Source organism: Mustelus asterias, chromosome 5 (assembly GCF_964213995.1).
Source record: "Mustelus asterias chromosome 5, sMusAst1.hap1.1, whole genome shotgun sequence".
NCBI lineage: Eukaryota > Metazoa > Chordata > Chondrichthyes > Carcharhiniformes > Triakidae > Mustelus > Mustelus asterias.
Window position 1 is genome coordinate 56,754,652 of NC_135805.1, and position 14,050 is coordinate 56,768,701.

The window sequence follows — 14,050 nt, forward strand, 5'->3', positions numbered from 1 at the left end:
TCTATTGACGGTTAAGTCCAGTTTGCTGTGCTTAATTTATTTTGTGTCCCTCCAAAGTTTATTTTCTTAAATTTGAAACCTGGGGAAGCTAAGATGAAATTCAATCATTTATGGTCACTCTTTGCAAGACTCTCTCATCATCAGATTGTTAACTAATTCAGATTTGTTATTCATCATCAAGTCTTGTATTAGTTCCTTTATTTAGTCCCATCATTATGAAGTGCTTTGAAAGGCTAGTCATGGCACAAATCAATTCCTGTCTCCCAGCCTGCCTGGATTCACTACAGTTCACCTATTGCCACAACAGATCCACAGCAGATGCCATCTCCCTGGCCCTACACTCAACCCTTGAACACCTAGATAACAAAAACACCTATGTTCATAGACTACAGCTCAGCCTTTAACACCATTATTCTGACGACACTCATCTCCAAACTTCATGGCCTGGGGCTCGGCTCCTCCCTCTGCAACTGGATCCAAGACTTCCTAACCCACATGCTGCAGTCAGTAAGGATAGGCAACAACAACACCTCCACGATCATCCTTAACACCAATGTTCCGCAAGGCTGTGTCCTCAGCCATTACTATACTCCTTATACACTTATGACTGTATGGCCAAATTCCCCATCAACTCAATTTTCAAGTTTGGTGATGACCGTGGTTGGTCAGATCTCAAACAATGACGAGACAGAGTACAGGAAAGAGATAGAGAACCAGTCCTGGGCCCACTAAGCATATTTCAATTATACTAAAATCCCCCCTGCATACCTAATGCAGCTCCGTGCCTATTTCCGGCGCAGAGCTACCGACGCCAGAAATCTGGCACTGGGAGAGGCGCTCAGGGCCGGACACCCAGTGCGGATCACGCCAATCTGGCCCCGCTGAAATCTCCCAGCCCGCTGCGCTAAAAAATTAGCACAGCAGGATGGGAGAGTCTGTGAGAGAAAGGGATGTTTGGTTAGATGAAATCTGTATTTCATCTATTTTCTTATTCCCTTTCAGTGAGAATTTAATGTGGCAAGTACTGTCGTCGGTAAAATAAAGACAAATTGCGATTCTGCCTTAAAACAACGTAAACTTTGAGCTAAACTGAATAAAAACAATTTGAATTATTCATCCGCATATCTTTCAAAATTATTGGTTTATGTTTGTAATTGAATACTGCTTGTTATATTCAACAGGAAGGGATTTTGCAAATATTTTTCATCAACAACAATGTCCGTTGGTTTTAATATTTGGCTGCTAGCAGAATAAACTGTTACCAGGAAGAGGGAAACTTCTTCCAAACCCTTGTGGCACATGAGGGATTCCTGGAGAAGATTTTTAGAAATCAATCAGGGGTGATGGATGAATGGAAGTAAAGACGATGTGTTTACACAGTGCACTTTAAAGTAGCTTTCTTCAGTGTTGTTAATGAGGAATGCTGCACAGTCACACAGGTAGCAGTCACAGCACTGTTTGCCTCTGGGGAATCGAGGTAGTCTGTATAGCACTGCTTTGAAGTGGCAATACATGAACATTTTTAGCCCACTAACCTCTCAATATTGCTGCAAATCAAATATTTTTTCTATTAAACATACTCAAATATTCATTAGTTGCAATTTTTCCCACTTGTACAGTCCTGTGGCACTAAGAAATAAAAAAGGAAATGAGTGTACTTAGTATGCAAAGGTATGAATGTCAATGCAGTGATTATATTTTTACTGTTGTAGTTCGTGAAAATATTTAAACAAAGGTGCAAGAGAAATTATTTTAAAATTTCCGACTTTACAATGATTACATTGAACTACCAACTTAAAATGATTATGTACTCGAAAAAAGTTACAAAGCAAATCATTTGGGAAACATTGCAATTTGTATGTGCTTACCAACATCTTCATCTTGTGCACTATCTTGTCAGTAATCTAAATGCAAGGTTCTATTTAACAAGTATTGATGCTCTAGCCAAAGACAAGTGCATATTTCATAGCAGGGCAACTGAAAGGTTATTTATGTTGTGATGATGTGGACTGTCCATTCCTTAGTTGTTATTCCAGGGTATTTACTTGGGTCGTTGTATTCATCTTGTTAAGACCATCTTTGCAAGTGTGGGAAAGTATTCAGTGCTTTTTAATTTTACAGTATTGAAGCATTTCACTTGTAAATTTTAGAAGGCATTAATCAATCGTCATTAAGTTTAAGAAAGATTTCGTGATTGAAACGTGTGTGGTTGTGGTGCCCACCCCATGCACGTGTCCCCAGCAAAATATTTCTTTATCAATTTCAAAGTTATTTTTCCTTCTCTTTCTTTTCTGTCTTCTTTCATTCCTGTCCTCTCACTTTCCGAAAAAAAGACTTGTTGCACTGTCAGAGGTCAACTTCATTCTTTCTCATGTTGTTCCTTTGTCCCTCATGTTGTTCTCAATGTTGTTCCTTTGTTCCTCATGTTGTTCTCAATGTTGTTCCTTTGTTTAAGAAGGGTAGCAAGAATAATCCAGGTAATTACAGGCCAGTGAGTCTTACATCAGTGGTAGGGAAATTATTGGAGAGGAGTTTTCGCGACAGGATTTACTCCCACTTGGAAATAAGTGGACGTATTAGTGAGAGGCCGGGGGAGGTCGTGTCTCACGAACTTGATTGAGTTTTTCGAGGAAGTGACGAAGATGATTGATGAGGGTAGGGCAATGGATGTTGTCAACATGGACTTCAGTAAGGCCTTTGACAAAGTCCCTCATGTCAGACTGGTGCAGAAGGTGAAGTCGCATGGGATCAGAGGTGAGCTGGCAAGGTGGATACAAAACTGGCTCATCAAAGAAGACAGAAGGTAGCAGTGGAAGGGTGCATTTCTGAATGGAGGACTGTGACAAGTGGTGTTCCTCAGGGATCAGTGCTGGGACCTTTGCTGTTTGTAATATATATAAATGATTTGGAGGAAAATGTAACTGGATTGATTAGTAAGTTTGCGGACGACACAAAGGTTGGTGGATTTGCGGATAGCCATGAGGACCATCAGAGGATACAGCAGGATATAGATCAGTTGGCGACTTGGGCAGAGAGATGGCAGATGGAGTTTAATCCAGACGAATGTGAGATAATGCATTTTGGAAGGTCTAATACAGATAGGAAATATACAGTAAATGGCAGAACCCTTAGGAGTATTGATAGGCAAAGGGATCTGGGTGTACAGGTACACAGGTCACTGAAAGTGGCAATGCAGGTGGAGAAGGTAGTCAAGAAGGCATACGGCATGCTTGCCTTCATCGGCCGGGGTATGGAGTTTAAAAATTGGCAAGTCATGTTGCAGCTTTATAGAACCTTAATTAGGCTGCACTTGGAATATAGCGTTCAATTCTGGTCGCCACACTACCAGAAGATGTGGAGGCTTTGGAGAGGGTACAGAAAAGATTTACCAGGATGTTGCCTGGAATGGAGGGCATTAGCTATGAGGAGAGGTTGGAGAAACGTGGTTTGTTCTCATTGGAACGACGGAAGTTGAGGGGCGACCTGATAGAAGTCTAGAAGATTATGAGAGGCATGGACAGAGTAGATAGTCAGAAGCTTTTTCCCAGGGTGGAAGAGTCAATTACTTGGGGGCATAGGTTTAAGGTGCGAGGGACAAGGTTTAAAAGAGATGTACGAGACAGATTTTTTACACAGAGAGTGGTGGGTGCCTGGAACTCGTTGCCGGGGGAGATAGTGGAAGCGGATATGGTAGTGACTTTTAAGGGGCGTCTTGACAAGTACATGAATGAGATGGGAATAGAGGGATATGGTCCCCGGAAGGGTGGGGTGTTTTAGTTAAGTCGGGCAGCATGGCCGGTGCAGGCTTGGAGGGTCAAAGGGCCTGTTCCTGTGCTGTAATTTTCTCTGTTCTTTGATCTATACTTCAAGGTCTATACTTCATCTAAACTTCCCTTTCCCCTTCAATTTCTGAGCTTTTAAAGCTGAAACTTGGCATCGCCTATACACTATTTCCTCATTGACTTCATCTTGCCTTCTATTTTACCCAGATCTACTGGTGATCTGTACTGTGGCTCTGAACTCTTTCCTTACTTTTCTTTGGAGACACTACTCCTTTATGTAACTCTTAATAATCCAGAGCATTCAAGCATTACCAAAATTGTCAGACAGAATATACAGGGTAATTTATTAACACAAAGTACAGCAACCAAATCCCATTTGGTATTGCCTTGGCTCAAATCTCCTTACTTATTCAGTGCATCCAACATCTTTCATAGCCATTTACATGGCAGTTCTTCCATCTTTGCAGTTTACAATTATTTATTTTGTAAGGAAACAGTATTTAACCTACATCTTATGAATTTCCGATTTAAAACATTTTTTGATCAACCAAACCGCACCACATTTTAGGAAGGATGTGAAAGTCTTAGGGAGGGTATAGGCAGATTCAAGAGAATGGTTCCAGAGATGAGAAACTTCAATTGTGTAGATAGATTGGAAAGGTTGGGGTAGTTCTCCATGGGAAGAGAAGGCTGAGCTAGATTTGATAGAGGTATTCAAAATCAGAATTGAGGGGACTGGACAGAGTAGATTGAGAGAAAGTGTTCCCATTCCGGAAGAATTGTGAACCAGAGGGCACAGAGTTAGGGTAATTGGCAAAAGAAACAACGGCGACAAGAGGAAAAACTTTTCCACACAGTAAGTGGCTTGACCTAGAGTGCACTGTCTGAGAGTGTGGTGGAGGCAGGTTCAACCGGGGCATTCAAGAGAAAATCGACTTATTATCTGAACAGAGGAATGTGCAAGGCTACGGGGAGAAAGTGGGGAATTATGAGTCTCACAGAAATGCCAGGCCAAATGGCCTTCTGCTATACTGTAACCATTCTATTATTCTAAACCAATAGTCATGAGAGTATGCCCCAACAGTCTATAATAAAAAATCTTGGAAGCTGATAGATTAGATTATCCATTAAGTTTGGTATTGGAATGAAATGTCATTGGTTTTCATGGACATGCAGTTGGAACATACTCTCCTCAAATCTCTTTGCGTTAATTGCCCTCCACAATTTTAAGCAGACATATATTTAATCAGAATAGATGCACCCTGACAATGCTAACAATGAATTTCACTGGTTTCCTTGTCCGCTGGACAAATTTTTGATTTGATTTTCTGTTTTTCTATTATGAGCTCCTATGACCATATTTATGATGGAAACTGCCTATCCCATGATGTAATTGCATCAACCCCGGTGAAGATGCAGCACGGTGGCACAGTGGTTAGCACTACTGCCTCACAGCGCCAGAGACCCAGGTTGGATTCCAGCCTTGGGTCACTGTCAGCGTGGAGTTTGCACATTCCCCTTATGTCTGCGTAGGTTTCCTCCTACAGTCCAAAGATGCAGACTAGGTGGATTGACCATGGAAAATGTGTGGGGTTTCAGGAATAGAGTAGGGGAAAGGGTCTGAGTAAAATACTCAGAGTATACTTCAGAGAGTGGGTGCAGACTCGATGGGCCAAATGGCCTCCTACTGCACTATAGGGATTCTATGATATATCATCGTTAACAACATAAGGATGCTCGATGCCATCACTGGTAGGATGGTATCATTAAATTGTTAGCATTTTAGATAGGTTGTTCACATTATAAATATGCTCATAGGAATCTGTAATTGAAATAGAAAAACGAGAACTAAATATATGATTTTAAAGTGAGGACTGAAGTATGTCTGCGTGCATTGGTCCAGTTAGCACTCCCTTCCTCGAACCCAACTTTATCTGAAGACTGAATTTTCCCTTGGCTCCCCCTCTACAATGCCACAGGAGATAATTTAGTGATATCTGAAATAATCTCAGGAAACCGGTGAGCGATTTCAGACAGAATGGAAGAAGCTGGTTTAACAAGTTTTTGGGATAATTGAATGAAGCATGTACTCACATTTTTTTAATTGTTCTGTGAGACACAGGTTGTGCTGCAACAGTTTGTCATTTCCAGTCATGTAATCTGAGTTGGAGAACACATTTTAATGTTCAGAATCCTTAACGTATAAAATGAATCCGGAATGTTCCGCACAGTTTTATACCTGTATGCTGCTGCTTTAACTTAGGTTCAGAAAGCAGGATCAGCCAATAGACCAAGCTCTTAAATTGGATAGGACAAATCACCATCCCACTGGAATTTAAACAAAAATTAATTTGTAAACTAAAAGCATTGCATTGATGAAGCTTGTATTCCCTTAATTGTCGCATATTTACGGTTGATCTAATTGATGATTAAAGGACATGATGGAGTAGATATAGAGAAACAACTTCTGGTGGGGGAAAGCGCGGAACAAGGGAGCCTAACCTTAAAGTTGCAGCTTGACCATTCAAGGGTATTGTTGGAAAGTACTTGTTTGCACAAAGGATAATGGTAATCTGCAAATCTCACCCCTAAAAAGTCAATTAAAAATTCTTGTTAGACAAGGGTGTTAGGACTTATGGAACCAAGGCAGCTAACTGGAGTTAAGATACAGATCTGTCATGATCTAATTGATTGGTGGTACAGGCTCAAAGGGCTGAATGGCCTACTCCTCTTCCTACATTCCTATTACCTCTCATTGGGAGTTTATGCTCTGTTATTGTTTTTACTATGACACTTGATAGTTAATTTGCTCCCCAATAAATTGGGCTTTATAACAATGTTAGAATTGAAGGAAAAATGTTGTTGCAGATTCAACTTCTAGACATTTATCTGGGCTTATTTTGTTGCACATCAAATAACCCCTTGAGACTGTTCGACCTGTAACTTATTCTCCTTCTTGAATTTTCCTATAGGAACACGAATGGTGAGCCCTGGGGCCTTACGAAAGCTGCTACAGTTCTGTAAGGAGCTCTGTCTGCTAGACGTTTCCTTCTGTTCCCAGATTGATAGTCGAGTGGTGCAAGAACTGAATGCCAACTTCCCAAATGTGTCAATTAAGAAGAGTTACACCCAGTGACCAAGCTTACTGTTTCTCCTTGCCCAAAGTGACTAATCAGTTCTCTTGTCCTGCTTTGGTTTCTGGGGTTTAACAAAATGAATCTTAACTCAAAAGCTTAATTCCTTTGCCATTTGGCACCATTCCCACTGCAGTCCTTCATCCTGGGAAGATGCCAAAAGGTGTAATTATTGCAGTCGATGCAGAGTTGATCTGGGCTCTCACAACTAAATTAATGATGACAATGTGAAATGAATGAGTTAAAGTGGAGGTTTGCAAGGAACCGGACATGAGTTTTTCTCATCACTCAGCAAGTACATAAAGATAATGTACAGTAAACAGACCTGTCCTTAATTGTATTTCTACTACCATATATTGCTTCAGTAAAAATTAAAATAGCTGAGGAACTTTCTCCTTCCCCAAACATATATATTTTTTAAATGCCACAACATTTTATACTTCCCAGTTATAGAGTAGTTTAATGGAATGGGTGTGAGGCAGAGTGAATAGAAAGGAAGTTTAGACAGAAGGTGGTGGTGCATTGTTTGAAAGCTTGCATTGAGAATCTGTTTTGCATTCTGACAATTAGATTGTCCACTGAGCAAAGTATCTCAAGAATGGTGTGCCTACTACAAGTTAAAACTTCCAGTGCACGTTACAGTGCTGAAGATGAAACATCTTAATGCATCATCAGCTGATCCCCAAGTTGAGGATGACGTCTACTCAGGGTCGCTAGTTTTTGTCATAGGATTTCATGTGATTGAACTGGCCAGTTTCAACTTTAGGCACATGGGGCAGGAAGTTCCATGAGGTAGTGGGATCCAGAGTGCAAGATTTGCTTCCTTTTCTTTCCCCTCTGCCACTGTTGTGCCTCATCATTAAGGTGCTGGGACTCAAAGCATGATACAGCTTGATGGACAAGTTATACTCTAAACGACTGGTGGCAAGCTCCTCCCAGTCATTTAAGTCAATGCTGCCATGCTTCAAGGAGAACTTTAGTACTTTCATTATCCTCCCCTGGAACGTGGCCATTTGAGAGTTGAGTTGATATGGCCAAACTTTTAATCAACGTTTCAGGGAAATCTTTTGAAAGGTGACTACACTGATATTTCACACCACATTATCCCTGTACAGAATTCTTTTACCCATGTTGTGGGATCGAACGCTGTTAGAACAATAAATTTATGCATGCTACGTTTTTCCTTGATAGTGCTTCAAAATAAATAAGTTTGATTTTCTTTATTTTAATGCAGGTAGAAAAACCTGATGCGAGATTAGAATACAAAGAATTTGAGTTAAAGATATGAAATGTATTCTTAGATAAACTGAAATGTTTATTTCGAAAATATTTAGTTAATATTTAAAAAGATGCAGGTTCAGTGTCTCAAAACTGGCTATCTGAAAATCCGTGATGTCCGAGAATCGGACATTTTTTCAAAGCTGCAATTACCTGACTTTTCCTCCTCACTGATATCTTTGGTCTAACTGTATGGCTGGAAATTCCTGGAGCTTCTCCCATCCCACCATCAACATTTCATTGAAGTGCAGCAGGAACCCCAGTTACAGAGCTACTGCTACGCTTCCAGCAATGTAACACTGACGGATCTGAAGCAACTCCACAGAATTTCCTTGGCTGGTTTTGCAGCATGGACTCGTGTTTCTTTCAAAGCTGCCCTTTGCAATTCTTACTTGGAAAGACATACTGTCAACACACTGCATAACTTACCTGGCTCGAACTGCCTTATTCGAAAACCAGCAAGATCCAAAATTCGGTATGGGCCATGTCCTAAGGTTGCCGGCTTTAGACTAACAGAACTTTACAGAAAGAGCTCTTTCGGCCCATCCAGTCTGTGCCGACCATCAAGCACCTAATCCCATTTTCCATCACTTGTCTGTAACCTTGTATGCTCTGGCATTTCAGGTGCTCATCTAAATGCTTGTTAAGTGTTGAAGTGTTCCTGTCTCTACCACCCTTTCAAGAGGTGAATTCCAGATTCCCACCAGCCTCTAAATTGCCTGTCCCTTACCTTAAATCTATGCCCCTGATTGTTGACCCCTGTAGTAAGGGGAAAACTTTCTTCCTATCTACCCTATCTGTGACCCTTATAATTTAGTACACCTCAATCAGCTCCCCCCCCCCTCAGCCTTCTGAGGAAAACAACCCCAGCCTAACCAGCCTCTCTTCATACCTGAAACACCCCAGCCCAGGCAACATGCTGGTCAATTTCCTCTTCACTCTCTCTACTGCAGTGAGATATTGTACCTGTAATTTCTATTTTGATTCTTCTTCCCATTTTGATTATAGGTGAAAATACATTTTGCAATGGGTGAGAGTTACTTAGAACTTGAATGCTATATACAATTATAGTTATGTTAGCATTCGCCAAATCAGGAACAAATTTTGACTTTAAAAGAATGGCTCCAGTCAGGAGCAAAATACTGTGGATGCTGGAAATACTTGGCAAGTCAGGAGTCATCTGTGGAGGGAGACGTTTCAGATCAATGATGAGAGTTCATCGCCCTGAAATGTTAACTCTGTTTCACTCTTCACATGTGCTGCCTGACCTGCTGAGTATTTCAAAAATGTTCTTTCTGTTTTTATTATAGCTTAAATCAGGGATTTACTTATCAGATTTACATATGTGTATATTTGTTTTAAAAAGACAGTTTTCACTGAATATGGACTTATTTGCACAATAAATTAAATAAATGTGAAATATTATTTAATATATGTCTTGGCCAACCTCTGATCTCCTGTATAATGCTCAGGTGTAAATTGTCCAATTTTTCCACAAAGTCCTCAGATTGTGGACAGTTATTTAAAAGCAAAGTCAAGGATACCTCTAAATGAAGATAAAACAGCAATCCTGTTTCAGATCACTTCCTGATGCCTGTTTTGTTTACAATCCATATTGTTTTAGTTCAGGTGGGTTTTTCCTTGTCTGACAGCTGTTGCCAGCGTGAATGGTAATATGGTTCTTTGTGTATTTAATCTCGGATACTGCTCACACAAGAGAATTAAGACTGTGATCGTGCAACTGCAGGTTTATGAAAGAACTAAACTGAAATCGATTTCTGGGAAATTCAAAATAATGCCCACAGGTATTTAGTTGACCCACTAAAGTCATGTTATAATGACTTTAAAATGTAGTGATGAGAGTATATGCTGACATTTACATGCTATTTTTAAATTACCAGTAACCTTAAATTCTCAGCAGTGTATATAAAGTTAAGACAAAATATTGAACTGTTTTAAACAAGAACTTCCTTTCCTATAATGAGTAACGTTTTGCACATAATGCTAATAAGAAATTGCCACCAAAATGCTTTATAACTTACTTACCATTAAAAACAATAGGAATGAAGAAGGACAGGAAAACTGTTTTGTCCCCAAAATGTTAACTTCTTTCTGCACCTGCTTGTACCAATTGTACTTTCAATGTGAGTAACCAATACAGATACTTAAAAGAACAGTCTTCTGCATTCATTTTGCATAAAATATGTTTCCAGGTTTCAAAATATTCTGTAAAATGTCTTGTTTAAATGTTACTGTAAGGTACAGTATTTTGGAAATCTATTTAGTTTGTGTAAAGTATTGGATTGCAATCTGTTTTCTAAGCCAAGTACAGATTGTTGACAGCTATAATTTTCTTAGATCTGCTGTTTGCATTCAGAAAAAAAATGGCTGGTCTATAAGGCTGGATCTTTACAAATAATCAGCATTAATTTAGTTACTTTGCTAACTTAAGGCATTCTCCACCCCCACCCCCCCCCCCCTCCCCTTGGAAGATGTGTGCAAATCTTGAGCAGAATAAAGAATTTACAATATAACAGGATGCTGATTTTAATCCTACAAATGTTTTTGCAATCTGTGGTGTGGAAATGAGCAAGTTATATGTTTTTTATCAGAAGAAAGAAAGGTGTTATGAAAATATTATTCATTTGTCCAACCTTGTGAAATCGCTGATGCTTAAAGAAGGCTTTTGGAGCAAGCTCTTTTTGAAGTAAATCCCCAAGGTAAATGTCTGTAAGAGCCAGCGTTTTTAACTCTGGCACCTAATTGGGTCCCGCAAGAAACCTATAATGCTCAAAACTAGAATATCTTAAGATTGATCTTAAATGTTGTAATCTATGTTGTTCTCCTTCCTCTCAAAGGACACCAGTAAACTAGTCCATCGTTGTCTCTTTGACCTTGTTGTTTGTTTAGCCTTTTATATGAACCAGTGAATTGATTCATTTGAAAAAGAGGAAGGGGATAGTTTTTGTCGATTATGTTTATGATGTTCGTATTGTTTACCTGTGACGACATTGACCAATGAACTTTTGATTTGGAGATTGGAAAGGGACACATTTGTTTTTCCTAAATAGATGAAGGAAATCTGATGGGGAGGTGGATGGTGGGGAGGTGGGTGGGTATATCATCAGAGGTGTCTGTCAGACTCTGAGCATAGGGATTCATGTTCTGATTGCAAGGAAGTAGAAACTTCTAATTACAGGCGAGTAAAAAAAAATTAAAAGATTTACAGGAGACACAAGTTGTTCTGCAGAATTAGGCTTTGTAGGCTTTTATTTGTTGCTAGAATTCCAAAACACTTCTTGTACTTTTAGGCAGTTCCTTTTTAAAGTTCTGATACATCTGAGCAACCTTGGTTAAATGTGTTGGAATTAAGACATTTCCTTTATAGCGTTGTTATCTAAACCTTCCCAAGGTGAGTGACACACTGCACGGGAATCAGTGTAACACATGCTGTCAGGGCCACAGGGTGCATTTCAGCAAAAAAATATGCCTTCTGCCCACCCCATCCTGCTGACCATCTGCTTTTGGTTGGACGAGTCACAAATTTACATGGTGGCTGGAGATCATACAAAGGGTTGGCAACCTGTTTTCCTACTCACCCAGCTGAAGAAACAATGCATAGGGGTGAAAAAAAATGCAGAAGGAAGAAGTTCTTCCTGCTATGGATTTACCTTAGTTACCACACCAAGTGTATTATCTGACCATTTTTAAACTTAAAATACAACTTCCTGTTGAATTTTAGTTTACATTAGATTGCACTATATCTGCAAATGCATTTTGTAGAAGCAGTAAATCGACTTTGACACTGATTTGTGCAGTGTGTTAACAAATCTAGTCACTTTTTAATGAATTGTATTTTTGAAGGCTTGTTATAATGCAAAACCATCCCTATAATTATTTACGTAAAAGTAAGTTCGTGTTTGATGCTTAAGAAAGTCATTATTTTTATAAATATTTCTTGTGTAAATAAAATCTTTTAATGCTACCATCTAATTATATGGGTGCTATTTATTATTCCATGGGTGCAGTTTCACAATTCTCCACTCACCGCTTTGCTGTTGTAATTGCTAATTGTGACCTTGATTGTAAAGCCTCATGCTGCCTGATATTAAATGCAATAAGTGTACTTCATTAAAAATAGGGATTTTGAATAAATAAAGGCAAGTAGATATTGGAAAGAAAGGTCTCGAGATCGTTTACTTCTGAATGAATGTGCCAAAAGGCTTCATTCAAAGATTGACAGCAATTCTGATAAGGTTTAAAATGGATTTAAAAATCTATTTTAGGTAAAGGCAGACAAAGGTACAGTTGTTCAGGCCAGAATCTTACAGGCATACCTTGATTCCCAGTGTCGTGATCAAAGTAGCTCCTGAGTCTGCACAGGCAGACTTGGAGACTGGGGAAGTCTTACTGGTGGCAGCCAATTAAGAGGCTGCCAACACCCCCCCCCCCCCCCCCCCACCCCCCAATTAAGGACAAGACCCAGCCTCTCCTAGCTGCCGGCCCAATCAGAGGGCCAGTAACTTTGCACTCTTGGCAATGGCACCAACAGAGACAGGCGCTGCCAAGGCTGCAAGGAGAGGGTTGGGTTACTGAATGGCCAGGTGCCTGGACAGACTGCTCCTGGTGATCAAAGAGGTGAACACTCAGGCAGTGCTGAACTGTAAGGTTGACTGTGGAACAGTTGGAAAAGAATTCCTCCACTCCCTTACCCTCCGGGGAAAACCATGGGGTAGGGAGCCGTTCTCAGGTTCGTAAAATGGCCATCAACAGGCCGATTAATTGGCCACCCCTCTCTGGTTGGATTCAATTCAGGCATTTCATAATGTGGCAGGAACATACTGCGAATCCCCCCCCCTCCCCCGCGCGACACCATCACTGCCAGTTTACCACACCTCCCACCTCTCAGCCTGTCTCCAAAGGCTGGTAAAGTTTAGACCATGAAAGTGACATCAAAACTGTCCACTGTATTGTTGAGATAAAGTGTGATGCTGGGTGTTAAAATTGGTCTGGAAGTCCATTGGATCTTCAGAGCACATACCTTCCTACAATGTATTTCTAATGTTATGAAAGTGTCGATATTCCTGGTCACGTTCCAAAGACATTCAGATTTTATATTCCTGTTTCAGCATTGGGATGGGCCAGTGCACCTGATGTAAACTGTGCTGAAACAGACTCGCATTTATCTATATTTTCTGTCCCAAGCCAAACCCCAGAGTTTTCTCTGTGCAGGTTTCCTCTCTGGCTGATGTCGCTACCAGAACCAGAACTGGAAGCTCGGAATCTTCTCACTAAGCAAAAACAGCCACAAGATCTGAAGATCTACTACTAAAGTTTTTGCTCAAATGTTTAAGTGTTTATTAGTGTCACAAGTAGGCTTACATTAACACTGCAACGAAGTTACTGTGAAAATCCCCCTAGTCGCCACATTCTGGCGCCTGCTTGGGTACACTGAGGGAAAATTTAACATGGCCAATGCACCTAACCAGCACGTCTTTTAGACTATGGGAGGAAACTGGAGCAGCCGGAGGAAACCCATGCAGACACGGGGAGAACAGACAGTGACCCAAGCCGGGTCACCTCGAGCGTGAGGTTCGAGGCAGTCACTCACCTTCAAGCAGCAGAGAACACCGGACCTGCAAGGAACACACCACCAGGGCAGTGATATAAGAGCATAAGGTTCAAAGCCATCACTCACCTTCGGGCAGAAGAGAGCTCCAGACCAGACTCACTTCACCAGGACAGCCCCTGTTCAGACAGCGCACTGAGTTTGAAAATAATCCATGAGTGGTGTCACAGGAAAGTGGTAAACTGATTGGATGATGAGAAACTGAGATTAGGAACTGTGCTAACTAG

At 40.5% G+C, this 14,050-nt stretch overlaps 1 protein-coding gene across 3 annotated transcripts in view; it reads left to right on the forward strand.

Moving 5' to 3' along the window:
* The window catches only part of fbxl4 (F-box and leucine-rich repeat protein 4), a 105,424-nt gene extending 92,932 nt beyond the window's left edge, over nucleotides 1–12,492 (forward strand). For all 3 annotated transcript variants that reach the window (XM_078212633.1, XM_078212631.1, XM_078212632.1), the window contains one exon: nucleotides 6,755–12,492. In XM_078212633.1, coding sequence (XP_078068759.1) covers nucleotides 6,755–6,918 — 164 coding nt within the window. In that variant the 3' untranslated portion in view covers nucleotides 6,919–12,492. The remainder of the gene's footprint in view (nucleotides 1–6,754) is intronic.
* The last annotated feature ends 1,558 nt before the right edge of the window (nucleotides 12,493–14,050 follow it).